General features: G+C 42.7%; 2 protein-coding genes across 3 annotated transcripts in view; one reads left to right on the top strand and one right to left on the bottom strand.

Annotated features, from left to right (window-relative positions):
• LOC117539307 (kinesin heavy chain-like) overlaps nucleotides 1–4,298 on the top strand; it is a 29,004-nt gene extending 24,706 nt beyond the window's left edge. Inside the window, exons 23-27 of one of the 2 annotated variants that reach the window (XM_034205422.1) lie at nucleotides 163–234; nucleotides 313–417; nucleotides 1,700–1,916; nucleotides 1,998–2,101; nucleotides 3,039–4,298. In XM_034205422.1, the coding sequence (XP_034061313.1) occupies nucleotides 163–234; nucleotides 313–417; nucleotides 1,700–1,916; nucleotides 1,998–2,080 (477 nt within the window). In that variant the 3' untranslated portion in view covers nucleotides 2,081–2,101; nucleotides 3,039–4,298. Of the gene's footprint in view, nucleotides 1–162; nucleotides 235–312; nucleotides 418–1,699; nucleotides 1,917–1,997; nucleotides 2,102–3,034 lie in introns of both variants that reach the window. The other variant, XM_034205421.1, reaches the window with a different exon arrangement.
• LOC117539305 (plakophilin-4-like) overlaps nucleotides 4,299–26,370 on the bottom strand; it is a 32,517-nt gene continuing 10,445 nt past the window's right edge. The window contains 16 exon segments of the mRNA XM_034205420.1: nucleotides 4,299–6,334; nucleotides 7,048–7,121; nucleotides 7,226–7,357; nucleotides 7,626–7,743; nucleotides 7,822–7,906; nucleotides 8,778–8,970; nucleotides 9,415–9,565; nucleotides 9,690–9,749; nucleotides 9,751–9,864; nucleotides 10,343–10,537; nucleotides 11,463–11,580; nucleotides 13,676–13,859; nucleotides 16,551–16,623; nucleotides 16,625–16,765; nucleotides 24,616–24,748; nucleotides 25,348–25,540. Of these exon segments, the coding sequence (XP_034061311.1) occupies nucleotides 6,074–6,334; nucleotides 7,048–7,121; nucleotides 7,226–7,357; nucleotides 7,626–7,743; nucleotides 7,822–7,906; nucleotides 8,778–8,970; nucleotides 9,415–9,565; nucleotides 9,690–9,749; nucleotides 9,751–9,864; nucleotides 10,343–10,537; nucleotides 11,463–11,580; nucleotides 13,676–13,859; nucleotides 16,551–16,623; nucleotides 16,625–16,765; nucleotides 24,616–24,748; nucleotides 25,348–25,540 (2,225 nt within the window). The 3' untranslated portion in view covers nucleotides 4,299–6,073.

The raw sequence follows: 26,370 nt of genomic DNA, 5'->3' as shown, positions 1-26,370 counted from the left end.
GTTTATTTTTAACTTGTGATGTGTCATTTTGTAAAGCACTTTGAGCTGCATGTGTTGTATGACAAGTGCTATATAAATAAAGCTTTATTGTTGAATTCACCACTCTGTATTGATGTGTCTAGTTCCATCCATTTTAGTAATTGTCGTTCTGCTCTCTCTCAGGCCAAAGAGCTTCAGTCTCTCCACAACCTGCGAAAACTCTTCGTTCAGGACCTCACCACGCGGGTTAAGAAGGTACGTCCCCTTCCTCAGGTTCAGTGTCTTTTCTCTGGCACTTTTACATCTAACCTGAGTGCTGTTTTTATTTCTCAGAGCGCAGAGTTGGACTGTGAGGAGGGGCTTGGAAATGTGGCCCAGAAACAGAAGATCTCCTTCCTGGAGAACAACCTGGAGCAGCTCACCAAGGTCCACAAGCAGGTAAACTGTACAAGAAAGGAGAATAATATAACATGTTTTAATACGGAATGAAAAGGCAGGTGTTATTGTTTATTTTGCAGAAATTGAATATACAGTCACATGCATCACCTGATAAAGTATTCTTATCTGTCACCAAAAGGCTAAATGGTGCTAAATTCTGCTCACTTTCCCTGTAATTAGAAGTAGCAATAACATTTAAATACTTCATTACAAGTACAAGTCCGACATAGGATCCTATTTAAATAAATACACAAGGCAAAATGTACTATCAGTTTAAAAAGCAGAAAAAGTGATTTTATTGTATTGGTGCAGCTATACATTACACATGATAACTGTACAAATGTATGAAGAAGTGAAGTATTTTATGTTAATATACTGTATACAAGTATAAATATAGGATACATTATTTTGGTTCTGCGTACCTTGACCACTTTTAAGTGTCAGTAAAAATAACAACATTTCGCTCTGAAATGATATTGATAGATGCTTTATTTATCCCAAAATGGGAAATGATGTCGTCAAGCATTTACACCAGTTAAAAATATAACAAATATTCAATAAGATACGATATCATGAAAAAAAAGTATTCACAACATCAAAGGACTTACTATATGACTGGAGTATCTAAATATAACAGAAATATAGAATAAATGGAGTACTCTATGTTAGGGAAATAATTATCATAGACGCCAAGATGTGACGTACAGGACAAACCTTGACGTCTGTTTACCTCCTTTAAGGACACAGGCTGCTTCAGCCAATAATGTTATTGTTCCCATTCTGTGACCGGTCAATACTGGGTCACAGATGGTCTGTATTGTGGGTACACTGGGACACTTCCTTCTCTGTTGTCTGAGGACTCCAGGGCATGACATATCCAAGGCCATAAGTGGCGGAAGCTGGTAACTTAGTGTGCCCAAACTATCTAAAGCTATCTTATCAAAACATGTTGATGACTCTCTGCGAAACCAGTTAAATGGGCTGGCAAGAGAGAGGCTCTCCAGAATTGACGTGGCAACTCTACCGTGAAGTCAGAACCTCTGGCTCTTGGACTTGTGATGTGAATCCTCCGGCCGTAACTCCAAATAAACCATCAGTGTTTGACATCAAAGCTACTGCTCCTATCGTGTCTCCTTCCTGAGTCGGTGACTCCCACTGCATAGCTACACAGAAGTTTCCTCAACACTCTACAGTAAACAATCTCACTAGGCTACAGCAGTAATACAAAATGGAAAGTACCTAAAATGTGTGCTGCAGAACTTGATTGTGTTCTTCCCCTCAGCTGGTCCGAGACAACGCAGACCTGCGCTGCGAGCTGCCCAAACTGGAGAAGCGTCTGCGGGCCACGGCGGAGCGCGTCAAAGCTCTGGAAAACGCCCTGAAGGACGCTAAGGAGAGCTCCATGAGGGACCGCAAGCGCTACCAGCAGGAGGTGGACCGCATCAAGGAGGCGGTGCGCGCCAAGAACATGGCGAGGAGGGGCTTCTCCGCCCAGATCGGTGAGCGGAGGCACACCCACCACTTTGATAGAGGAGAACACCTGATATACATGTTACTGAATGTCTTTCTCTGTCCCTCAGCTAAGCCCATCAGACCAGGCCATCACCCTCTGTCCTCCCCCATCAGCAGCTCCATCAGAGTGGGAGGGACCTACAACCACTGAAGCCAACTGCAACCCAACACTGTGAGTACTCATTCTGGAACTCGCAGGAAACTTTTTGTTGACTGTTTTTAAATGTAATTTAATGTGTTAAAGGGCTCCAATCGTGCAAAATGTACTTTTTGATGTCTTTTATACATAAATATGTGTCCCCGGTGTGTCAGGGAACTCACAAGTGTCAGAAAACAAAACCCTCTCTCTTTTCCTCCGTACCCAAATCTCTAAAGACGGGGGTACAACGGAGCTGATCCAGATTTGCGTCCGATATGACGTAATATCGGAAATGTGGACCTACGGCCCTATAAGAAACGTTGCTATCAGAAACAATGCGCAACGTTTTGGTCTTTGTTTACATTAGCAAGCGTCGCTAACACAGAGCTAACCTGTACTGGAGAGAGCATGTGTAAAAAAGCAGGAAATGCTATTTGTGGTAAACCCGTGAGAGAAAAAGCATTTGAGCTCCGTACTGTTTCAGAAATAATCCTTGCTGTGGTTTGGAGGCATGGCTAGAATGGGTGATCTGTTTGGTATTTTGAGCAAAACACATCATAGACATCTTTTTTATATATCTGAGACCCATCATTAATGATTTTAATGTTTTATGTAAAGCACTTTCAATAAGATTGCTTTGAAATATGCTATGGATATAATCTTGTCTTGCCTTACTCTTTCTTAAAAACATTTAAACGTATGTTCCTGTTGAAATAATTAATAATAATAAAGTAAATAATACAATTCTAATCTATTTTATTGTCCTCCAGTTGGACATGGAAATACAAATATCAATCAGGCTTTAATCAAAGTGATGTTCTCTGTTTTACAGAGTTTAACATGTTTTTTACGTATACATTTGGTATACAAATACATTTCTCTTTGCTTTTATGGATATAAAGATGTATTAAAAAGACAGGTATACAAAAATGGTTTACTTTATTTAAATGATTGTGCTTCCTGCAGACAGACCCCTAATGACTGAAGCATGCCCACCACCTCACCTGGAAACAAGCCCCGCCCCTCCTGCTGGAGCACCAATGGGAGGCCATCACCACATCCTTCCTGTATATACTGATATTTGACGTCAACATGTTTCATCTGCTGAATGTAGGTACCAGAGGAAGTCCTGCTTTATCTTTTAGGATCAATCAAAAACAATTGTTTCCTCATCACAGATTTGTATCATAATTGTGCATTTTGTTGCTTAATCACAACTATTTAAACGAGGCCCTTTGTGGAGGATTGAGAAGTGTAGCAGGTTGCACTATTTTCCTTATGATTGTGAGTTTGTACAGCTTTCCAAAGCTTAAAGAGCCAGGCGGAACAGGAAGATATTTAGGCTTTTAAATGAATCTTTAGCCAGCATTTATTCATTTAGAGGAATAGTTTGACATTTTGGAAGTGTGTTCAATCAATATTAGGCACTCTTTTCATTATAGCAAATACAAATATCTCCCAAAAGGTCAAACTGTTCCTTTAAGAATAACATGTCTTTGTTGAGCAGTCGATGCCATTGAAGGTGACAGCTAAAGCTATATAAAGAAATTGATTACAGCCACTTTGTACAGGCAAAATCACAGCTCGTTAAAGTGTGTGTTCAAATATTTCCCCCCTCCAAAAGTTGTATTTATACACTAACACTTACTAGCTATACTAATAGAGTTACTTTTAAAACGTCTGTCCCCCGCTGAGATATTGAATGAAGTGAGAAAGTTATAGTGATTCTGTCAGGGACACTTTATTAACCAGCTTTATTTTTTTTGACAAAGCGTCTTGTAAGCTCCTGATCAGACAATCAGAGATCTTAGTACGCAGAGTTAATGACAGATTGATGAATATCCCTTACAAAAGGCCAATAGGAAGTAGACATTTGAAACTAATTGAATCCCCGCACTCTGTAACGTTACGTGACACCGTTTCTTTACGTGACCTCGTTATGTAACGCCGTTTTGTTAGGTAACGTTTTACATATTTTCACATGTATCTCATTTAAAGTGAGCTGGAGAATAACTGAATGTAACTGCATGGATTAGAGCTTGTGTTAGGCATGCTCAGGGAGGACCAACTGGACATTTGTATGCAGCGTGCATTGAACTCATCACGATGACATTTTGTTTGTTTGACTGTGGCATCTTATCTACTGATGCAATTAAAGCTAATAAAGATATATATCTATTTCACTTTTACCATTGTTTTTTTTGTCCAAATAAATTGACAGACTTTGAAATAACCTTGTCATGATATAATCTTTATTCCCATATATTCCCTCTGTAACATTGCACATTATCATCAGTTTAGACAGAACAGACAGATGGGGTATTTTGGTCAGATCACAATAAAATGAATAGAAAGAATCAATAAATAATAGAAAAATCTTCTCCACACAATCACATATAAAGTTCTACATATTGAGCACAACAATGTAACGGGACAGTTAAACCATTGTTTCTGTACAAATAGATTTTCACATATTTCACATACTTTATGAGATTACTGCACCAACATACAGAAAGCACCAGGTTACAGACGTAACCCCGGTTCTCTGAGTCTTTAAAGGTTCCCAACAGTGACCATGATTATTAATGTTATGAAGCCAACAAACTGCACATTTTTTACCGCAGAGAAAAATGAAATCAGTTGACTTTAACAAACACTCTGGTAAACAACAAAGTGAGGGCTGGGTTTTTCTCGAATAGCACCTTTTGACTGATAATGCAGATAAACGTTAACTATTCCTTTAATTGTTTTAACTTCTTTCCTTCAAAGTGTTTTGAGATCGTATTGTCATAGTTTATTGCACTTAATGTAGTCCATAGATAAAAACGTAATGAAAAGTTCACGAAAAAAATTAAAGTACAAGAGCTCTAGTTATAACTGACACGTTTTGATGACAAGTCAAAACGACAGTGAATCAACTGGACAGAGCCAAGGAGACTTAAATAGCGTAAAGCAAGCTATTTTTGCGCTTCCCTTTGAACCAACTGTTTTTTTTATTTACATTTGCACTAGCAAATAAATATATATATAAAAAAATACTAGCTTGACCAGGAGCTACAAAAAAAGATAGCTTTATTTGAATATTAGCAAAAATGTTTATAATTTAATAATGGATATTACGGCAGAAATCAGCACTAATATCCAATATTAAATTCAGTATAATCAAATAAAGCTATCTATTTTTTTTTTAAGGTGCAATTGTAAATAGAAAACAGTCGGTTCAAAGGGAAGTGCAAAAATAGCTTGAAGGAAATTGCTTTACACTTAGTTGCATTACGCTATTTAAGTCTCCTTGGCTCTGTCCAGTAGATTCACTGTAGTTTTGACATGTCATCAAAAAGTGTCTAGTTATAACTAAAGCATTTCTCATTACATTTCATTAAAGGTGGGGTATGTAGTTTATTTCAGAAACACTTTTTGTTATATTCAATGGAATGCTCTTAACATCCCGATAGCAATGAATACATGAAATGCTTTGACAATAAATACATTAAAACATTTCATCTGTGGAAGCCGTGGCGCTGTAAAAATAAAGTAACTGGATGGCCTACCTGCCTGTCAGCCTTCCATCTCGTGCACAAACTTATCTCGTGCCCTCATTGGTCATGTGTGCGTTCGTGTGTGTTGGAGGAGGGGCTCTGTGAGGAAGTCTGAAGGAAGTGGCAGATTTTTGTGTCAGTTGTGTATTTTCTAATTCTAGCGCACTCCAGCTGGTTTCTCCAAAATTACCTACCCCACCTTTAAGCTTTCATCTATAGGGACTAAATTAAGTGCAATAAACTGATACGATCTCAAAACACTTGTTACATTGGCTTTAAATGTAAAGAAAGAACAATTAAAGGAATAGCTCATCTGCATTATTGTGCACATGGTGTAACTGTAGCAAACCGAGCCCTGTTGTTGAGCACAGGTCAACACAGATTCACATGCATCCTCCACCTTGCACTCCCCACACAAAAACAATCACAGAAACAGAATCTCCTCGTACTCTGGGTCCTTTCGTTTCTACACCCAGGAGTCGGGGGAGCCGGTGAACTTGTTGGCCCGGTTGGAAGGCCTCCGCGTGGTGGAGTAGAAGTCCACGTAGTTGGTGTTGGCTTTGAACTGGAGCGCCTGGCTAGCGTAGCCGTCGGGGGGGGTGGGGGTCAGGGGCCCCGGCTCCTCCTCGTCGTACGGCTCCTCTCCGTAGTCTTGAGGGGACGACAGGTACATTCTGTAGCTGTTGTAGTTCTTCCTGTCGGGCTCGTCGTAAAATGGCTCTGTGTGCTGCGAGAGGGAGAGAGGGGAGTGTATCACTTGGAAAGTCACACCAACATTAATAAAGGCAACGTAAATATTTCAATCAAATGAGCGTATCACAGAAGGTGTTTCTAACAAGGTTCAACACTTTTAATTAAATAATTGTATTGCAGTTATTGGCATCAAATGACTATAAAAGTACTTTTTTGTAAGAAGAAATGCTTGAATTGAATAATTGTATCATTAATCTGTAATATTCTTAATTTAAGTAAATTAAGGTCTTGAAATATCCCAAAGATACTGAAGTGACTGTAATGTTGTATATATTGGTTGTTGTGCTTTTTATTTATGTCTTAATGTGTGCATATGTATAAATGTGTCTGTTGATTGTGTATATATAGGTATATACATATTTTGATATATATTTGTATTTTTTGTATTCGGGATTGTGGGAAACGGTATTTCGATCTTTCTGTCTGTACACACAAACTGAAAGATTGACAATAAAGTTGACTTTGACTTTTGAAACAGCTTATTTTTTGTTCAAAAAAATACAAATATCAGTATTAATATTATGTAAGACTAATAAAACAAGAGTATATTTAATTTTAAGGAGTTAGAACCAGTGATTGTTTGCATTATTGCCTAAAACATGACATCAATGAATAACTGCATGAATCTAATGTCCTGCTCACAGCTTGGTATTTTATACAATGGGGCAAAAAATGTTATTGTCCTACTTGGGAACGTCTCAGATCCTCTCCTGACTGGGAAGAGTATGTCCCGATGAAATATGGAGTTTTCTTCTCTGACCCTGAAGGGGAAGAATCAGGAGAAACACATCAACATGTTAAACTGTCATTATTTGGTGTTTAAGTTTGAACAGAAACATGCATAGATCCCTCCACCATGACGGACCTGTGTACTGCCGTTTGTGTAAACTGTTGTCTCCGTAATACGTGTCGAGTTGCATAGATGACTGCGCTCTCTGATAGTTGGAACTGTGTCTTCTGATCCCGAGCATGGCGGGGGAGGATGTTGCACTACCACCTGAGGAAGAAACACAAAAACAACATTTATTTTACTTTGAGATGCAACATTTCTAACTTCTTTCAGGTCTAACACCACGGGACTCAGGGACAGTTTCATTCCACAGGCCATAAGACTGTTAAACACCTGAACTAAGAACATCCATCACATTCACCTGTTTGCAACTAATTATTTATCACTATAACTACACTGTAGCTATGTACGAATGACAATAAAAGCCTTGAATCGTCTTTAGGATACTCCTTTAATGTTTGACTGATTCTCTCACCTGATTGGATGATGGGGGACATATGCATGGGGCTGGTGGGCAGCGTGGGCTGGGACAGGTAGCGGTCTCGCTCCAGGGTGGAGACCGGAGTGACGAAGTGGGTGTAGTTCCAGCCGTCCTGCACACACAACATAAATCTTTCGTACGCTAGTTACTAATTCGCCATGCATTCTGGGTAAGGGAAGGGTGGACAGACCTGTTTGTAGAGGGTCCTCAGGTCTCTGTACTGCCACAGCGTGTTCAACACCTGAGCTGCTGCCTTCACCACCTTCACGGAGTACCTGCAGCACAAGAAGTTATTTTACACATCTCAACATTGTCAGTAAAATAAGAAAAATTGCCAGAAAATAATATATTAAAAAAGATGGATGCCCCTTTCTGGAGAGATCTGAAAGAGACATGATATATGTTTAAATAGAACACTAAATAATTCTGAAAAATTACAATAAAGCTGACACATCTGAGGAACAAGAAAATATAAACAAAAAGCTCAATTAAATAAAAGTTAATCAAATAGATCTGCATGTATTTATCACAAGAAGAAGCTGCGTTTTTTATATCTTTTAAACTAACACTAAAATACATCAAGTTGCTTTCTAAAATAAAAGATTAAAAAATTCAAAGTAATGGAAAGCGAAAAAAAAACGTCTTTTAAAAACTAAATTATTTAAAAAAAGATATATTTACACTTCAAGAATATAATATAATATACATATATATATATATATAATATACACTTCAAGAATATAATAATGAAGACACATATCCCTAGACTCTTATTTTATTTTTATTTTGTAATGTCTTGCTGGCCTTTTGTTACATGATTTGTATGTTGTAACCACCACGTACATGTATGTCAATAAAGATTTAAATACAAATAAAAACAAAATTATTTTTACATTTTCGGTAAAGCAGATGTTGCTTCATATTATGACCAACAACAAAAAAAGAAAAAACAATCTAGTGACTTTGTATAACAAAAGAATAATGAATCATTTAGAAAAGTTAAAAGCTGAAATAAATCAAAGGTATATTTATATACGTTGCATATTCTCGTCACAGGTAAAACACTGCTGTCACATCTCATGACATTAAAAAGGAAATTATATTGCAGTATTCTAAAAGAAAGTATTTAAACGTGAGATTGGCTACCCTTTCCCTCGCCCTTTGCTGATGTCCACCAGCTTCTCGATGCCTCCGCAGTCGGCTAAAGCTTTGGCGTTCTCCATGTTGCGGCTGGTGACCTCGTGCAGCGTGCAGCACACCGACGCCACCGTCTCGTCCGACAGCCTGGAGGGTCCGCCTCCAGGCAGCCGCGTCACCAGGTCCCGCATGGCGTACTTTCCTGGGGGGGGGGGCACAACCATTGGTCTCCATTATGTCATTTATTATATCAGTATTCTATTGTTAGGGCAACCTAATTATGATAAAGAGTGTCATTACTTTGACTGCAGGTTTATAGACAGTTTATTCTAAGGTTTGATTCTTAATTTAAGTATCATTTGATTAAGGGCAATTTATTCAAATTCATCTCCTTGTTGTTTTTGAGTTTCTTTTTTTTTATGTGACACATTAATCTTAATCATTAATGCATTAGGTCCTTAATGTTTCAGCTTTTATTTGATTTGAATTACCTTAAATACTGGTGGGTAGCTTTGATAAGGGGTTGATGAAGTGTTATGTTGATGTGGGTGTGTGTGTGTGTGTGTGTGTGTGTGTGTGTGTGTGTGTGTGTGTGTGTGTGTGTGTGTGTGTGTGTGTGTATGTGTGTGTGTGTGTGTGTGTGCACCTATGAGCTCCTTGTTGCGGCTGTCCAGCGCCATGTTGCGGAGGGCGGTGGCGACGGAGCACACCACCCGGTCGTTGTCCATCCTTAGCAGCTCCACCAGGATGGGCAGCCCTTTCTCTTTACGCACCGCCGCTCGGATGTAGGCTGAGAACTGGACACACACACACACACACACACACACACACACACACACACACACACACACACACAGTGTCATTGCTTTGATCCCTTCACTTATAGTGCTGTGTTCCGGCTGTAATAGAGAGCTGCTCCACCTTCCAGTTCCCGGCGGAGAGGTTCTGCAGGGACCCGGCGGCCCCCTCCAGCGTGGGGGGGGTTGGAGCTCTCCGCCAGCAGGTTGAGGTACGGCTTCACCACCATGGGGTGCCACAGCTGCTCCGCCCCCCTCAGGTGCTGAGAGAAGCCTGGGATGGGCCCCACGCCATCCCACTGCAACACACACACACACACACACACACACACACACACACACAGAATATGTTAAATAACAAATCAGAGGCATTGTATTTTTATATAGGGTCTTCTTTATATACATCCTTCTACTCTTGATATTCTATGTTTATATTTATTTGATTAACTTAATTAACTTGTGATGCACTAAAACTATTTCTCAATTAAAATCTAATTTAAACTGATCTACATCTCCTAGAGTGAAACATTAAATATACAATAAACATTACAAATACATTGTTGTTATTAAATAGTGTGCAAGAAATATATATTCATATAAATGAAACAGCTAAAACAGAATGTAAAATTAGATACTGTATAGAAAAATAATATACTTGATTCTGTTATAAAATATAAATTATTCTAATTGACAGTGTATAGTTTTACTTTTATTGTTTTAAACTATGCACTTCCATCTTATTTTGTCACGTAGACGTCCTCCCCTCTGAGGGTGTACCTTGTCGTCGGGCCAGCCCCCCCTCTTCCGCCCGCGCCTCCTCTTGCCCCAGCAGATGTAGTCCAGCTCCTTCCCCGGGGAGGAGAAGCCCAGCAGGGTGTCCAACTCCTGGTTCCCCAGCAGCCGGGAGGACGGCATCTCCACCTCCAGCCGGTACGAGAGGTTCCTCAGGGTGCACACGCTGTTCTCCACAATCTGACAAACACAGTGTCAGCAGCTTTATAGTTAATACAGAAAACATGATGACATGGTCCTTACGCTGTCCTGTTAACAGTTCATCTATAACTAGTACGTGTACAAAGACATTGACTTTTGGTTGAATTGCTAACCTGTGAAGTGTTTCTCTGAAAAACGTAGGATCCAGATGTTCCATGACTAAAATACTTCTTCTCGAATTTAAATGACTATAAATACTACGACTAAAATGTGTATTAACCCAAACTGTTAACTAGCTCTGCTTAGGTGCCATTTTTACTTTTTCTTATCAGTTTGTATTTTATTACTGGCTGATCGTTCACTACTTTTATATCTTTACCTATTGGGATAATGCTGCTACGCTTCATTTTTTTTACGTGCTTGCCTCTTTATTTAATACGCTGCTTTCCTTTTTTGCATTTTATCTGCACGGTCCCTTTTGCTGCAAAAATGTCAATTTCCCTAATTTCGGAAACTCACACCACTTTTTCGAGGTTCATTTTTACATTTAAGGATTAAGATTAAAGATTATAGTTAGATTTAATCAATGCACATAACATACTGTATTCAATATTTTGCCTTTCATTACTGCACATATTTTATTCCAATTCTATTTCTAGGATTACAAACATTTTCAATGTAAATACCGCTATTTTTTAATGTTATTATAGTTTTCTTCAAATAGTTGCTATCTGTGTTTTTAATCTTTGTTTTATTTTATGTATGCACCAAAACACCAACCTGATGATAAACCTGTTTCTGATTCTGGGTTAGGTTAAAGCTCCCAGGAATAAATTGATACAGTGTGTGTGTGTGTGTGTGTGTGTGTGTGTGTGTGTGTGTGTGTGTGTGTGTGTGTGTGTGTGTGTGTGTGTGTGTGTGTGTGTGTGTGTGTGTGTGTGTGTGTGTGTGTGTGTTGCGGCACCTTGCTGTCGTAGTCGGAGGTGTTGACGCAGGCTTTGAGGACGTGAAGCAGCGAGTCCACAAGACCTTCACAGCAACGCAGCTGACTCCTCGCCTCCTCCCCTGCTGAGCTCAGGTTCCTCACACACACACACACACACACACACACACACACACACACACACACACACACACACACACACACACACACACACACACACACACACACACACACACACACACACACACACACACACACACACACATTAATTAATTCACTGTGCAGTGAGTGTATTCCCCCACATGGTGGCTTATACTCTCCCCGGATACAAGTAAAGGAGCGAGTTGATCCTCCAATAGGAGCCTTCAGCTGCCACTAATGGAGCTCTGACAAGTGAACACTGCACAGAACTCCCACAATGCATTTATATACCATCAATCTACAGCCTGGATACAGAGTGCTGGGGGCTTCTTGTGTGCAGAGATGTAGTTTAAAGCGGTTACAGGGAATAAATCAACAGCCGTTTGAGAGCAGTCATAATCACAGATGAGTGATGGAGCCATTCAAATGCATTTTGTTTGAGTTGTTTGAATTAAAGTTACGGTTATGGATTCCTTTTGCAAGTTATTACGTTGGGAAATGCGCCTGGACTGTATGCAGATAATAATCACCAACTATTTTGATAATTAAAAGTCATTCTTTATGCAAAAAGGTCCAAAAAAAAATGCAGCTTAAATTAGGAGTTATGCTGCTTTGAGATGAATATCACACCTTAACATTTCTCACTATTTATTGCGACATTTTATTGACCAAATAATTCATATAGCAGATTAATTATTAAAGCTGACAATATCCTTAGTTAAAATCATGATGGTTGTGTAGCTGCAAAGTGGGTCGTTAGAGGATTAAAGGTCCCATGTCATGCTTTTCTGGTTATCACCCGTCCCCTTGTGTGTTATGAAGCTTTTTCTGCATGTAAACGGTCTGCAGAGTCACAAACCCTCAAAGTACACCCTGTATAGCGAGTAAAACTCTAACACAGAAAAGACCTGTCTGTGCTGCCCCAGAACGCCTCGTTGGACATTTCTCTTTTTCTTCCTGGGTACAGTGACGTGCCCGTACCCAAATGGACCAATCCGTGGAGCCGTTACGTTATGTCCGCGGAGCCGTTACATTTGGACCAATCCGCGGACTTCCTCACACACACACACACACTCAATCTTTTCTCAGCTGCAGCTCCGCCGATTTCTCCTCCCTGAGACGGCGGGACTTGGCGAGGCTGGGAGAGTTTGTGTGTGAGCACACACACAAACTCCCAACCAGGCTGCGGGTGTGTGTGTGTGTTCAGGCTGGTTTCGGGCTGGGTTTCGCTGTGTCTCGCTGTCTCGCTGTCTCGCAGACGGCCACTGGGCTCACAGGGGGGGGGGGGCAGGAGCTCCAACAAGCCGTGTAGGACAGAGAGTGAAGACACATACTATACAGAGATGCTGTATGTGAAACCAATGTGAGTTTGGAAAATTGAACAATGTAAATCTATTCTAGTAGACCTCAACAATGGAATTATGATCAGTAGAAATGGCCATGACATGGGACCTTTAAGATCATGATGGTTGTGTTGCTGCAAAGTGTGTCGTTTGAGGGTTGAATAAGATAAATATCAGAGCAATATCTATCAAATGTATTTGGTATTGCAAAATAAGAAATATGCAATGTGTTAAGCTGCTGAATAATCTGGGTTTCAATGGCTTTCTATTCTAAAGGACGCCTTTTAATGAGCCAAAGCCGCGTGGCTTTATATTCAGCTGCTTTTTTATGGGTGTAAAATTGATGAATCATTATCCTAGGCTTTGATTTTTAACTGATATGACGTCGCTGTTATTTGCTTCTACAAACCATTGTGTTCAAAGATAATCACGATTGAATTCCTGCAACAACAGATAACAGAGCCTCTCTTTAAAGAATATGTAGCTGTGATTCAGGCAGCGTGGACAACCAACAAACCCAAAAGTCATCCTCTAATATATATTTTAATTTAGAAAGGATTTGTTTACTGTTGGGGCTTTTAAATGAGAATAGGATGTGCTGTTTAAATGTGAAACAGTGCTGATAACTAGGCGTAAACACGATGGAGGATCTTTTTTGTTTCTTTTCTACAAGACTTGAGCTGTGTTGAAACCAATAGAATAAATGTAGTGCAACACCTTCAGCAGGAGTGCCTTTGATTGGCTGCTCACCTCAGGCAGCCGGTGGTGTTGCGCAGCAGCAGCGAGGACTGGAACTTGACTTTGTGTTCGTCGCGGTGGGAGAGGCTGCTCCAGCCCGAGTGGGGGATCACCACTGTGTTGGTGAGCGTGCTCAGAGCGTCCCGGATTATCGTCATCTTCACCGCGTCACACGAGGAGAGGTTCCACAGCACGCCTGGGGGGGGGGAGATAGGTTTAAAGATGTAAGCACAAACACTGAAAACAGGAGAACAATTATGAATGGTGGTAAGTCTATTACAAAGTACCAGAGTGTAGGAATACTCTGTTACACTAAAAGTCCTGCATTCAAAATGTTACTCGTAGAAAAGTATTATCATCTAAATGTAAGGCAAGGCAAGGCAAGTTTATTTATATAGCACTTTTCAACACAAGGCAATTCAAAGTGCTTTACAAAAAATGAAAGACATTAAGAAAAAGGCATTTAAAATCAGTCATTAAAAATAAAAGCCAATAAAATAAACATTAAAAGAAAAAATACATGGATAAAAGTTTCAGTGCAGTCTAAGATATGAATAGTTCAATTAAACATTAAAAGTACTTAAATGTACTTAAAGTAGCGACAGTAAAAGTAGTCGTTGTGCAGATTGGTCCATTTCAGAATAATAGATGTGCTATGTTTTATAATGATTGATCATGAAAGTGTTCTCAAAGCTGGTAAAGGTGCAGCTAGTCTGAATGTAACGTTTTTAGTAGAGTACAAAGTAGCATAAATAGAGATGCTCAAGTAAAGTAGAAATATCTCAAAATTGTACTTAAGTACAGTACTTGAGTAAATGTATTTAGTTACTTCCCACATCTGCTTTCTTGTGATGTAATGTATGTTCGGTCTTATGTATAAAAAACTACTTTTCTGAAAATAGTTTTTATAATAAAGCAAATAGCCTCTTTTTCTTCTTCTAAAACAAATCAGAGTACCGTACTTTCGTAACTGATATCTTTGTAACATTCAACAGAGTAGTTAATGTAGGGTTGTCCTGCAACAGAATATGAGGTGTGTATCAGCTGATATTAAGCAGTGTGTGTGTGTGTGTGTGTGTGTGTGTGTGTGTGTGTGTGTGTGTGTGTGTGTGTGTGTGTGTGTGTGTGTGTGTGTGTGTGTGTGCATGCGTGCGGCTGCAGAGCTGTTTCCAAAGCACGTTATCTTAGCATCTGTCCCGATGACTGTGCCGAGATCTGTTCCGTCAACACCGAGCGCTGAGTGTTTGAGCCGCTGTCGCTCTCACCTCCCACAAAACAGCCCACACACATTCACACGCTGCCAGCCAGTCAGACACAGACACACACATTCCGGCCAGCACAGGCAGGCGAATGCCCACACACAGAAACACACACACACACACTCCGGCCAGCAGACAAGCAGGCGAATGCCCACACACAGAAACACACACACACACACACACACACACACACACACACACACACACACACACACACACACACACACACACACACACACACACACACACACCACACACACACACACACACACACACACACACACACACACACACACACACACACCACACACCACACACACACACACACACACACACACACACACACACACACACACACACACACACACACACACACACACACACACACACAACCACCACAGCGGGGCTCCAATGTTGAATGTTATGGTGAGTATGGATGCTCATTCGTTTACGAATAACAGACCTAAACCCAACACTGGTGACATCATTTTCAGATGTTATGAAGAGATACACCTTACTCCACGTTTTCATCCATCTTTCTTGGTTAAACACATGACCATCTTTCTTGGTTAAACACATGAATGAAAATAGAAGTCATAATACTTGATACACTTCACTCAAGACACTTTGAGGCAGTTTAACCCTCTGATGTCTTATGTGAAATGCAATCTAAATGAGCAATGAACTGTATGCAAATGTTATTTTGATATACATATTCTAATATGTATATCAAAATAACATTTGCATACAGTTCATGCAAATGTTATTTTGATATACATATTCTAATATGTATATCAAAATAACATTTGCATACAGTTCATTGCTCATTTAGATTGCATTTCACATAAGACATCAGAGGGTTAAACTGCCTCAAAGTGTCTTGAGTGAAGTGTATCAAGTATTATGACTTCTATTTTCATTCATAGCATTGTTCTTTTGCTTTCTTTTTTTTCTGACACGCTGAATTCAGTTTTTTTGTGGGTTAATTTAGCAAAACAGCTGATGGCGGAAGCAAGCCGAAGCTTTTCTTAAGCTTTGTTAGTTAGTTAGTTTCGTAACGGACGTAATGTAACAGTTGTAACGGTTGTAGGCTTTTCTCAGACGCGGAGGGATACTGACTTGTTGTGAAAAGTAACTACAATTCTACCCGTGATATACGCTCATTATATCACGGCTAAGAACCAATCAGATTGCTTGATTTGACTTGTGCCGTTTTATAAGTAGAAATATATTTCACAGTATTCATGTGTTAATAAGCCCAATGTTTGAATACATTCAGTCAATTCAAGTTGAAAACATTTTCTGACAAATCTTAGTTACCAGCATTTTTTGTAACAAAATGAAAATAATCAAACCTTTAAGCATACTCAATTATCAAGAATCATCTACCTACATTTGATTGATTTTGCTAACTTATAACTATACTATACTGTATGGCCCTCAGGGGAAAAAGTGTGGCACTAATGCATTAAAAGAAGATCGCTAGCAATTCATAATATTTAAAGAAATCTCCTTTGCAAATGTTTCTAACCTGTCAAGGATACCCACAATGCATGTTGGTGAGAACCAATGAAGCTAAACATTGTGTCAGTGCACGAGAAATCCCTTCAGATCACATCTGGACGTACCAGTGACGAGTTCGCGGACCTCGTTGTCGGTGGTCTTCCTGAGGAGGCGCAGCAGGGCAGGCACCCCCCCCGCAGTTCCTCAGCGCCACCTTGTTGTTGTCCGTGGCCTTCCCGTACACCAGGTTCCTCAGAGCCCCGCAGGAGCTCTTCTGGACCTCCGTCAGCTTGTGATCCAGCAGGTCCACCAGGTGCTGGATCCCCCCCATCTGACACACCTGCAGTCAGAGAGAGGAGTTATACACAAAGTACAATCAACAACACGGATTCATTAAGCAAATTAAGAGCAGCTGGGAGTGTGTTCTGCCTTGCTGCAGGGATGTAGAAGTGTCATTGTTGTAAATTCCCCTTGTTTTCTTTAGTCTGCGTTGTATCGTTTGTGTTTTTTGGTCGGGCACATTTGGGGACAGCTGGAGTGGGCAGCTGCGGGCACTTGTGTCCTCGAGCGGTTTGTTTACCATGTGCATCAGTGAAGAATAAATGATGCAATCATTCTACATTCATTCATGATTCAATACTGCTATAGCTGTTGTAAGAAGCATTCAAGCTAATTAAAGTCCAAAGACTGTATTCCTTGTCTCCGTGTGAACTCTCTAACCGGAGTGCTGTTTCTGGATGAAGCGGCTCCGGCGCAAACATCGCACAACATAAGATTCCCCAATATTGGTCCTTCGAGCCGGATAGCTTCACCCACGACAGCGCCATGGATGTACAGGAAACAGCAACAGCTACGATTGGAGCTCATGGAGGAAGACAGCGACAGCTTCGAACACACCTGCAAGGCTATAAGGTCAGTTTACCACAGTCTCTCTTGCCTAATCCTACTCCCCTCCAATATGACAGTGCGCGTCAGCTGCGGTCACTTAGCCTGCAAACCGGGTTAGCAGCTGAGAGTGACCATGCTACACACTGCAATTGGACGCCCTCCCTCTTACTCCTTGCCAGGAGCAGCAAATAAGGCACATTTGTGGGACATGGCACCTTATGCTAGCAGCATGCCTGACCTGCAGAATATGTGTGTGAGGCCTCGACTGCCATCTCCCTCAGAGCAGAGCTGCTACAGTAACCAATCGTCAGAATATAGCCTCAGTGAGAACGGATCTGGCCCCCTCTCGTCACATCCACCTCCAACCCACTCACACTGGTTGGACTCACAAGCAGATAACCGCACCTTACAGCAGCAGCCGTTATCCACCAATCATCAGGATAAGCTGCCAACGACAACATTACTGTGCACGACTACAGCGACATTCCAGTCTCAAGCCCTTACAGCCTTCATGCCGAGTCAGAATCAGGAGAGAAGTATATTGACTCAATCTCTACCACCAACAGTCACATCTGCACGGTTGTTGGGAGCTGTTTCTAAGACAACAGCACTTCTGGCTAGAAGCACGGTCATGTCGTCACCTATCGTCCAAGGGATGCAGGCAGCCGGTCACGTTGGGCAACAACTGCTGACAACTACAGGGTACCAGCCTGCTCACCAGCCATACCAGCCTGTACCTCCTCCTGTGGCAACCATGTATGGCAGCATGCAGGCGGCAACACAAATCCCATATCAGTTTATGACGACATCCGCAGCAAACCAATATGTTCCGGCTGCACCTGTCCAACCACCATATCAACCACAGTACGCACCAGCGCTGTACCCGGCTCACCAGCTACCAGCTACACAACAGCCAGTGGCCCAACATCCAGTGGTTATGCCTCAGCAATCTTCCTACGTGCCACACAACTGGTCTGTAGCGCCTTCACCTTATATATAGTCTGATGTCCCCCAGCAGACAGCGTATCAGTCTCTGCCTGTCCTTCTGGCACAGTATGTGTACCAACAGCCGCAGTACCAGCAGCCGCAGTACCAGCAACCGCAGTACCAGCAGCCGCAGTACCAGCAGGGTCATCTAAAATCGGTGTACCAACTGCAGCCTGGCCCATCGGCTCAGCCAGCCTATCAACTAGTGCCTTCCACCCCTGGTCCATTAATGCAGCAGCCTGTACCAGCCCTGCCAGTCCAGTATTCCGTTCAACCACAGCAGTCACTGTACGGGTCAAGTGCTCCCCTGCCTCCTAGACAGCCAGTCCCAGTACCTAGTCGTAACTGCGGTCGCACCAACCACCGGCAAGAAGCTTGTAACTTAAAGAAAGCATGCAGTGAGTGCCAGGAAATACACCTCAGAGTTCTTCATTGTGTTACTAAGCCAAGTCCACGCGTCTACCTCATCACGCCAAAGAATCGTGCTGTGCTCTCCAACTCCAAGCAAGGAGGGAAGGTCTACCTCAAGGTGGTGCGAGTCATCATCAGCCATGGGCACAAGTCCCTTGACACCTACGCGATCCTGGACGATGGGGCTGAACGAACGATGATACTGCCAGCTGCAGTTCAACACCTGGGACTCAAAGGGGAAGCTGAGTCTCTCTTTCTGCAGACCATCAGCCAAGATGTGGCCAGCCTGACTTCCATGTGGCCTCTCTGACACAGCCTCTTAAGCAGCATCTCATTACGAGTGCCTTTACAGCGGGTCAGATAGCCTTATCAGAGCAGTCCTACCCTGTGACCGCACTCCAGAAGCGTTATCGCCACCTGAAGGGGCTTCCACTGAAGAACTTTAGTAAAGTTCAGCCGTTACTGCTAATTGGCTCGGATTCCATCCACTTGATCACAGCAACGGAGCCAGTCAGGGTCGGTTCCAAAGGTGGACCCACAGCCATAAATACAGCACTCGGCTGGGCACTTCAGGGTCCAGATGGGCTAACATCTCAGATGACTTCATGCTACTTCACATCTGTCAAGCCAGCAGCAGATGACCTCTACCAACATGTTGAACGTCTCTGGCAGCTTGATGTACTCCCGTTCAAGAGTGAAAGGCTAGTAGTACGGTCCCGATTGGACCAGGAAGCCGTGAGTATCCTGGAAACCCGCACTGAGAGGGTGAAGGTGGGCGACACACTAAGGTATGCTACACCTCTTCCCCGCGTCAAGGACGCTCCACCCTTAATGGCCACTCCTGAAGCAATTATGCCAATGCTTCGCAGCACCGAGCGCAGACTCATTAAAGATCCAGCTAAGGCCAAAGTTCACAAAGCAGAGATCCAAAAGCTCATCGATGGAGGGTGTGTGACTAAGCTTTCTACAGAAGAAGTGGATGAGTCCCACGAATCCTGGTTCATTCCCCATCACCTCGTCCATCACAATGGCAAGGATCGTCTTCGACTGTTCCTTTACTTACCGTGGTCTCTCACTTAATGAGCAACTCCTTCCTGGTCCAACACTTGGACCATCCCTTCTCGGCGTACTCCTGCGGTTCCGGCAGTATGCTGTCGCCATAAGTGGGGACATACGAGCAATGTTCCATCAGGTTCGTCTCCTGCCTGAGGACCGGCCACTGCTGAGGTTTGTCTGGAGAAACCTGCAAAGGGAGGAGAAACCTGACGTGTACCAATGGCAGGTTTTGCCATTCGGCACAACAAGCAGCCCCTTCTGCGCAACGTTTGCGCTGCAAAAGCATGTCAAAGACCATGCAATGGGAAATGAGGATGTACTGCAGTCAGTGGAGCAGTCGTTCTACGTGGACAATTGTTTTCAGAGCCTTTCAACACCTGAGTCTGCCAAGCTCCTTGTGGACAAGATGCGTCAATGTCTAGCCTTAGGGGGTTTTGAGATACGGCAGTGGGCAAGCAATATCACTGCTGTCGTCTCCCATCTACCATCTACTGCCAGGTCAGAGAGTACAGAGCTATGGCTAGCAGAGAAGAGCGCTGACCCTCAAGAGCCAGCTCTGGGCTTGATGTGGCACTGTCCGACTGATCGACTTGGTTACCGGTCAAGGCCAATGGAGAGCGCGACTCCCACTATGCGCCACATATGTAAGGTGCCTGCCCGGCAATATGACCCTCTCGGAGCCATTATTCCTTACACTACGAGGGCCAAAGTGCTTGTTCAGAAGTTGTGGGTGAAGAAGAGGAGCTGGGACGACCCAAACCTTCCTCTTGATATTGTTCAGGCTTGGTCCAGCTGGGAGAGGGAACTCCCCAGGCTGGCGGACATCACCCTGCCACGAACCTACACGCCACTGGAGGCTGCAACTGAAGCCACCGATTACACTCTGCACGTCTTCTGTAACGCCTCCGAACAGGCATATGGTTCTGTAGCTTACCTCGCAACGAAGGTTGGTGACAAAGTCCAGGTGCCATTTGTCATGGCAAGGTCTAGGGTAGCCCCGAAGCGCCAGCAGTCGATGCCAAGGTTGGAACTCTGTGCAGCGTTGACAGGAGCTCAGCTATCCTCTCTCCTCCATCGAGAGCTCACCTTAAACATCACCCAGACCTATCTTTGGACTGATTTCACCACAGTCCTGACTTGGCTGACGTCAGAGTCATGTAGGTTCAAAGTCTTCGTGGGAACCAGGGTATCTGAGATCCAGGATTTGACAGCCGAGCACACCTGGCGGTATGTTGACACAGCCAATAATCCAGCCGATGACCTCACCCGTGGCAAGACAGTAGCTGAGCTGGCGGCACCAAATCGGTGGATTCAAGGTCCAATATTCCTACGTGGCCTGTCTGACCAATGGCCGTCGCTTCCTGCCCCCACAGAGCCCGAAGATACTGACGCGCACAAACGAGCTACCTTCTGCGGCCTAACACGAACCAGTTCAGTACCTCCAACACCAGATGTCATACAGTTTGACACATGGACAGACTTGGTCGAGGCCACCAAGCAGTTACTTCACGGGGCGGCAACTGACCTTTCCTTGCCTCAGTCTGACCTGCGTGACGCTGAAAGCCTCCTGTTGCAGCGCAGCCAAGCAGAATGCTTCCAAGAGGAGATTGAGTGTCTTAAGGCTGGAAAACCAGTAAAACCTGGTAGTAAGCTCAGTATGCTTTCACCGGAGATTGATCCTGCAATGGGTCTGATCCGCGTCGGTGGAAGATTTCGCCACCTGGAGACTTCCTGTGATATGGAAATTCACCCCATTGTTCTCGATCCCAGTCATGTAGTCACAAAACTCCTCATTAAGGACATGGACGCTCGTCCATGTCCTTAATGAGGACATGGACGGGCCATCCAGGGCCCGACAGGGTCTTTGCTGAGACTAGGCGCCAGTACTGGGTCTTGCGTGGAAGACAGGCTGTCAAGCATCATCAGAGAACTTGCACTGGGTGCAGGAAGTGGAAAGGGAAGCCAGTGATACAGATTATGGCCGACTTGCCTTCTGCCCGTCTGCGGCTCCTCAAGCTTCCATTCTTCTCTACTGGGGTCGACTGTTTTGGGCTGTATACCGTCAAGGTAGGGCGGCGCAGTGAAAAACGGTGGGGAGTCATCTTTAAATGTCTCACCACTCGCTGTGTCCACCTAGATCTGCTTAATAGCATCGATGCAGATGCTTTCCTCTGGGCCTTGAGGCGATTCATCGCTCGGCGCGGCACCCCCTTCGAGATTCTCTCAGATCAGGGGACAAACTTCCGGAGAGCAGCTAGGGAGCTTGAGGAGGCGTTTGCTGGAATGATGCCCCAACTGCAAGAGGAACTTGCCAAGAAACAGATCAAGTTTCGCTTTAACCCTCCAGCATCTCCCCACTTTGGTGGTGCGTGGGAGCGCGAGATACAATCAGTCTAGAAGGCTCTACAAGTGGTGATCGGCACTCAGTCTCTCCAGGGAGAAGTCCTCCTTACCTTGTTAGTTGAGGTGGAAGTTATCTTAAATGCCAAACCCTTAGGCTATGTGTCATCAGACCTCGCAGATCCAGATCCTGTGACGCCAAGCATGTTGCTGATGGGGCGGCGGGATGCCTCCCTTCAACAAGTATCATACGCTACAGACACTCTCAGCAAGAGGCGGTGTCGTCATTGTCAAATGATGGTTGACCACTTCTGGGTGCAGTTCATCAGAAGCTACTTGCCATCCCTTCAAGTCCGCCAGAAGTGGCGGCAGCACACTGATGGTCTTCTTCAAGGTACTGTCGTGATGATAGTTGATCCTCAGCTTCCACGTGCCCACTGGCCAGTGGGGAAGGTCGTCAAGCTGAAGGCCAGTGCTGATGGATGCATCCGGTCGGCTGAGGTTCAAGTCGGGGACAGGACGTACCTGCGACCCGTGGCACGCCTTGTGCAGCTACCCGCTTTATCGGACGACGGTGCTGATCCACGGACTTCCGCTACACCTTAGGGAATTTATTCTGTTTTACATAATAGCTATGCTACTCTGGGGGCGGCTGTTGTAAATTCCCCTTGTTTTCTTTAGTCTGCGTTGTATCGTTTCTGTTTTTTGGTCGGGCACATTTGGGAACAGCTGGAGTGGGCAGCTGCGGGTCCTCGAGCGGTTTGTTTACCATGTGCGTCAGTGAAGAATAAATGATGCAATCATTCTACATTCATTCATGATTCAATACTGCTATAGCTGTTGTAAGAAGCATTCAAGCTAATTAAAGTCCAAAGACTGTATTCCTTGTCTCCGTGTGAACTCTCTAACCGGAGTGCTGTTTCTGGATGAAGCGGCTCCGGCGCAAACATCGCACAACATAAGATTCCCCAATAGTCATACTTATTTATTTTCATCGTGGTGATGCAGAGTCAATAAAAAATAACAACAGCAACGTCACCTCTCTAAAAATCACGGATATAAAGAAACACCAAACTATTTTAGCACTTTGATAAAGCTTTCACAAAACAGTAAGAATTGAAGTACAATCAGAAATAATATATAGTACTTATTAGTACTACATTTATCCCGGGGGAATTTCTTTTTTTTTTACATTTATTCCACTTAAAATCTAAATTAAAAAAAAAGCTAAAAAACTCAATATAGAATAAAAGTATTTCTAAAATCATAACATGTTAAAGCAACTGTGCAAAAAATAAATAAATATATATATATATTATATTATAACATAAGTAGTGATCTAAATATGGAGTTAAAATGAAGTAAAAATATAGATAATAGTAACAATTAGAAATAAAATAATAATAATAATAATAATCATGATGACAATAATACTAATAGAAATGGCACATTGTGCAACAATATACAGTTTATTTATTATAACACATACAGTGATTAAGTTTCAAATACACCACACTTGTATACAGCAGTAAACTAGTAGTAGTATTGATATGGTTGATGTAAATTGCAGTGTTTATTTTGGAGTAAAAGTGGGGCTGCACCATGCTAAATCCCCCCTGTGGCATGTTTGAAACTGTGCTTGTGTCATCTCTAAATAAAGGCGTCTCAGGAGAGCAGCAGACTCCACCCCCCCACCTCTGATTCTGTGTTCAATCTGCCACAGAAAACATTTGTTTCTGGCAAAATTAGCAGGCGAGCTTCCAGGTTGCTCCAAAGGATAATTGAAAGCTCATCACCAAACGGACCAAACGGCACTGAAGCGTCTCCTGCCGTTGAGCTGGAGTTATTTATTGCCCGGGAAGCGGAGCACAGAGAGAGAGCGGCGGCACATTTGGCACCGACGCTACCTAAAGTTTTATTGGAGCAGATGGCGCTTTGGCTCAGAGTTTGGCAGCAGAGAAAAACTAAATATGAAACCCTTAGAATAAACTCTAAGAAAGAGAGCAGAGACACAATTGGAGATATGAGGCAAAGTAAATGAGCAACACTTGTAGCAATGAGAATTAAATCAATCAAAAGTGGAGTTAATCACTAAATAATATCCTACTTTTACATCTTGCTCTTTATAGGGTTTATTTGACAGTTTTGATTTTTCACTGTAAACATGTGTATATTTTACTTTTGAGTTCTTGGGTTTTCTACTTTGAGATTTTGAAGCTTTTATATGCCTTTTATTACCATACTCTTGTGTCCGAAAAATCTTATCTTATCTTCACCTACATGTGTGAAATAAGTCCTTGTCCTTGCATTCTGGGAAGTGTTTTAAATGTGCCTCGTCAAATAGTTCCTTCAGGTGGTTTTATCTGCATGCATTTTAAATCTGCCTTTAAAAGGAGTGAAGGCTGACAGCAGCTCCTTCCTCCCCCTGGGGACTGAGTCACGACTCTGACGTCTGCTTTTCTATTTTTACTCAGCAGACAGCGGCGCAGCGTGTCCCTGTCCCCTCACCTCCACCTTCACCCGGTTGTCTCCGTAGCACAGGTGCTGCAGGTAAGCGGCGGCGTTGGCCTGCACCGAGGGGAAGTGGTGCTGCAGCATGTGGATGACCTCCGGCAGCTCGGGGTCACGCCAGGCAAATTCCCTGTGGGGAAAAACGTACACTTGGTCTCCTTTTTCCACCAGGAAGTATCACCAAGCAGCAGCTGTTAGATGCAGGTTGAACTAAATACATTGGGACGAAGAAGTTACTATTTCATTTGAAATGTAATCACTAAATAAGCAAACAACTCTTATGAAAAAACTTATGTAAATAATAATGCATTTTTTCAAAAACATGGATGACAAAAAAGTCAAAAAAATAAATAAATGATGTGTTAATAATGCACACATGATGATATTGTGTTTGTAGATATTAGACCTGGTTCAAATGTATTTGAATGACAATACATTTTTGTAAAAACATGGATATGTAACCAAAGTTAAGAATACATTTTACATAACTATTTATTTATTTATTGTCATAATAATAATAAACTTTATATAGCACCTTTCATGCTTGACGCAGCCCAAAGAGCTTTACAGAGTATGACAGAAAATGACAATAACAAATGAAGTGATACTACAAAAAAATTTAAATTAAAAAGATTGGTTTTTAATTTACTTTTAAAAGTTTAAATGACTTTAAAATCTGATACTATGATGGTCTTAAAATGCATACTGTGACTCTTCTGAAGTGAGTACCTGGGGTCCTTATGGATGCTCTCGAGGGAGGGGGTGCGCGTGGCCCCCCGCTCAATGAGCCCAGAGTGGCGGTGGGAGAAGATGGGCTCCCGGTAGGGGTCCACGTACAGAGCGGAGGTGCTCAGCCCGAAGCTGCTTCTTTGGAACGGCAGCGTGCCGCAGTGGCTCGAGGCCCGGGGGAGGGTCGCCAAACCTGAGGGGAGAAACAGAGCTGGATTTGAAACACATTTTACACAGGTTGTGATTTCTCTGAGTTCAAAATAGCAGCATTTAGATAGTATGCAGTTTGCTATCGAGAGCAAAATGCATCCAAGGTCACATATGAGTTACATAAGAGCCTAAAAGAGGCGTTTGAAAGCATCCTCACAGGTTTAAATCTCAGCTAAACGAAACTAAAATGGCTCCTTAGATCCTCCACTATCGAAACTCCGCAGAGCTTTCCGCTTTGAATCACTCTGCAAAGGCTTCAATTAAGAAGCACATGAAAGCTTTCTGCATAATTAAGTTGTGACCTCGGGGAGCCATAACAACAACAGTTCCTGTGCCGGCAGACCCAGATTTCACTCGCTGATTTTTAGAGGGATAATCTTCAGAGCAGATATGAAAGTTAGCCGGGTTTCTCAACCTGGGGACCGGGGCACCTGAGGGGGACGCTGATGTGAAAATGCGTTGTTTAAAGTTTTGATAGTGAGTTATTTGGAGGATTAGTGAGCATTAATGTCATCATCACAACTGCTGCTCAACTTCTGTTTGTATTTGATAGTTTTACTACTGTAAGGATAGCTTATACTCATAAAATCAAGTTTTTTTGGCTACTATTAGACCAAGATAGTGCTGGAAAGTATGAAAGCCAATTTCAAAAATCATATCTAATCTAATAATTTTTTGTTTAAATGTCTGATCTCTTACACTAACCCCCTGTTATAGTATACACACAAAATGCTCTATGTCGAGGGAGCCCTTGCGATGCTAGCTTCCAAGTCAGCCTACACAAATACGTAATCACTGCATCTCTCTGTAGTG

The sequence above is a fragment of the Gymnodraco acuticeps genome, unplaced genomic scaffold (assembly GCF_902827175.1).
Source record: "Gymnodraco acuticeps unplaced genomic scaffold, fGymAcu1.1, whole genome shotgun sequence".
NCBI classification, from domain to species: Eukaryota; Metazoa; Chordata; class Actinopteri; order Perciformes; family Bathydraconidae; genus Gymnodraco; species Gymnodraco acuticeps.
This window is presented reverse-complemented; position numbering and strand designations above follow the sequence as displayed.